The sequence below is a fragment of the Condylura cristata genome, unplaced genomic scaffold (genome assembly GCF_000260355.1).
Source record: "Condylura cristata isolate star-nosed mole 26May11 unplaced genomic scaffold, ConCri1.0 scaffold00041, whole genome shotgun sequence".
NCBI classification, from domain to species: domain Eukaryota; kingdom Metazoa; phylum Chordata; class Mammalia; order Eulipotyphla; family Talpidae; genus Condylura; species Condylura cristata.
In genome coordinates, this window is record NW_004567142.1 from 6940477 (window position 1) to 6941000 (window position 524).

Genomic DNA, 524 nt, shown 5'->3' on the forward strand with positions numbered 1-524 from the left:
CCCACCGGCCACCGCCCCGCCCCACCCCACCTCGGGCGGCTTCAGCAGCAGCTGGTGGAAGCAGCTGAGCCGAGGCCGCAGGGCGTGCAGGGTGCCCGGGCTGGACGCCGTGCTGTCCAGGGGGGCCTGGGCCATGAGCTCCAGCTGCCCATCCACGCTGCTGAAGAAGTTGTTCACAGTCACAGACTCAGACCTGCGGTGGGGACGGGGCGGGAGTGAGCCCGCAGGGGCCTGTGCCCGCAGGGCCGATCCTTCGCTGGCACGGGCAGGCGGGGCTGAGTGAGGTGGTGAGCAGAGGCCGGCTGGGGCCCCGTCGCCCGCCCTCAGCCTCTTCCTGCGGCGGCCAGACCCACGGGTGTCCCCTTCACACCTGGGCCTCCTGGGCTCCAGCAGCGTCAGCAGCACCTGCACCCCACTCACGATGACTGACTGGCTCTGCTCGCCCTCCAGCATGTTGCTCAGCAGCTGCTCAATGGTCTCCTGCCTGCAGCGGGCGGGGTGGCATGCTGGTTAGGGGGCGGGGC

The 524-nt window shown here is 71.4% G+C and overlaps 1 protein-coding gene across 1 annotated transcript in view; it reads right to left on the reverse strand.

The window, feature by feature from the left end:
- The window catches only part of PPP6R1 (protein phosphatase 6, regulatory subunit 1), an 8537-nt gene that overhangs the window by 5322 nt on the left and 2691 nt on the right, over positions 1-524 (reverse strand). Inside the window, exons 2-3 of the mRNA XM_012733552.1 lie at positions 371-484; positions 31-193 (exon numbers count right to left, since the gene is read on the reverse strand). Coding sequence (XP_012589006.1) covers positions 31-193; positions 371-484 — 277 coding nt within the window. The remainder of the gene's footprint in view (positions 1-30; positions 194-370; positions 485-524) is intronic.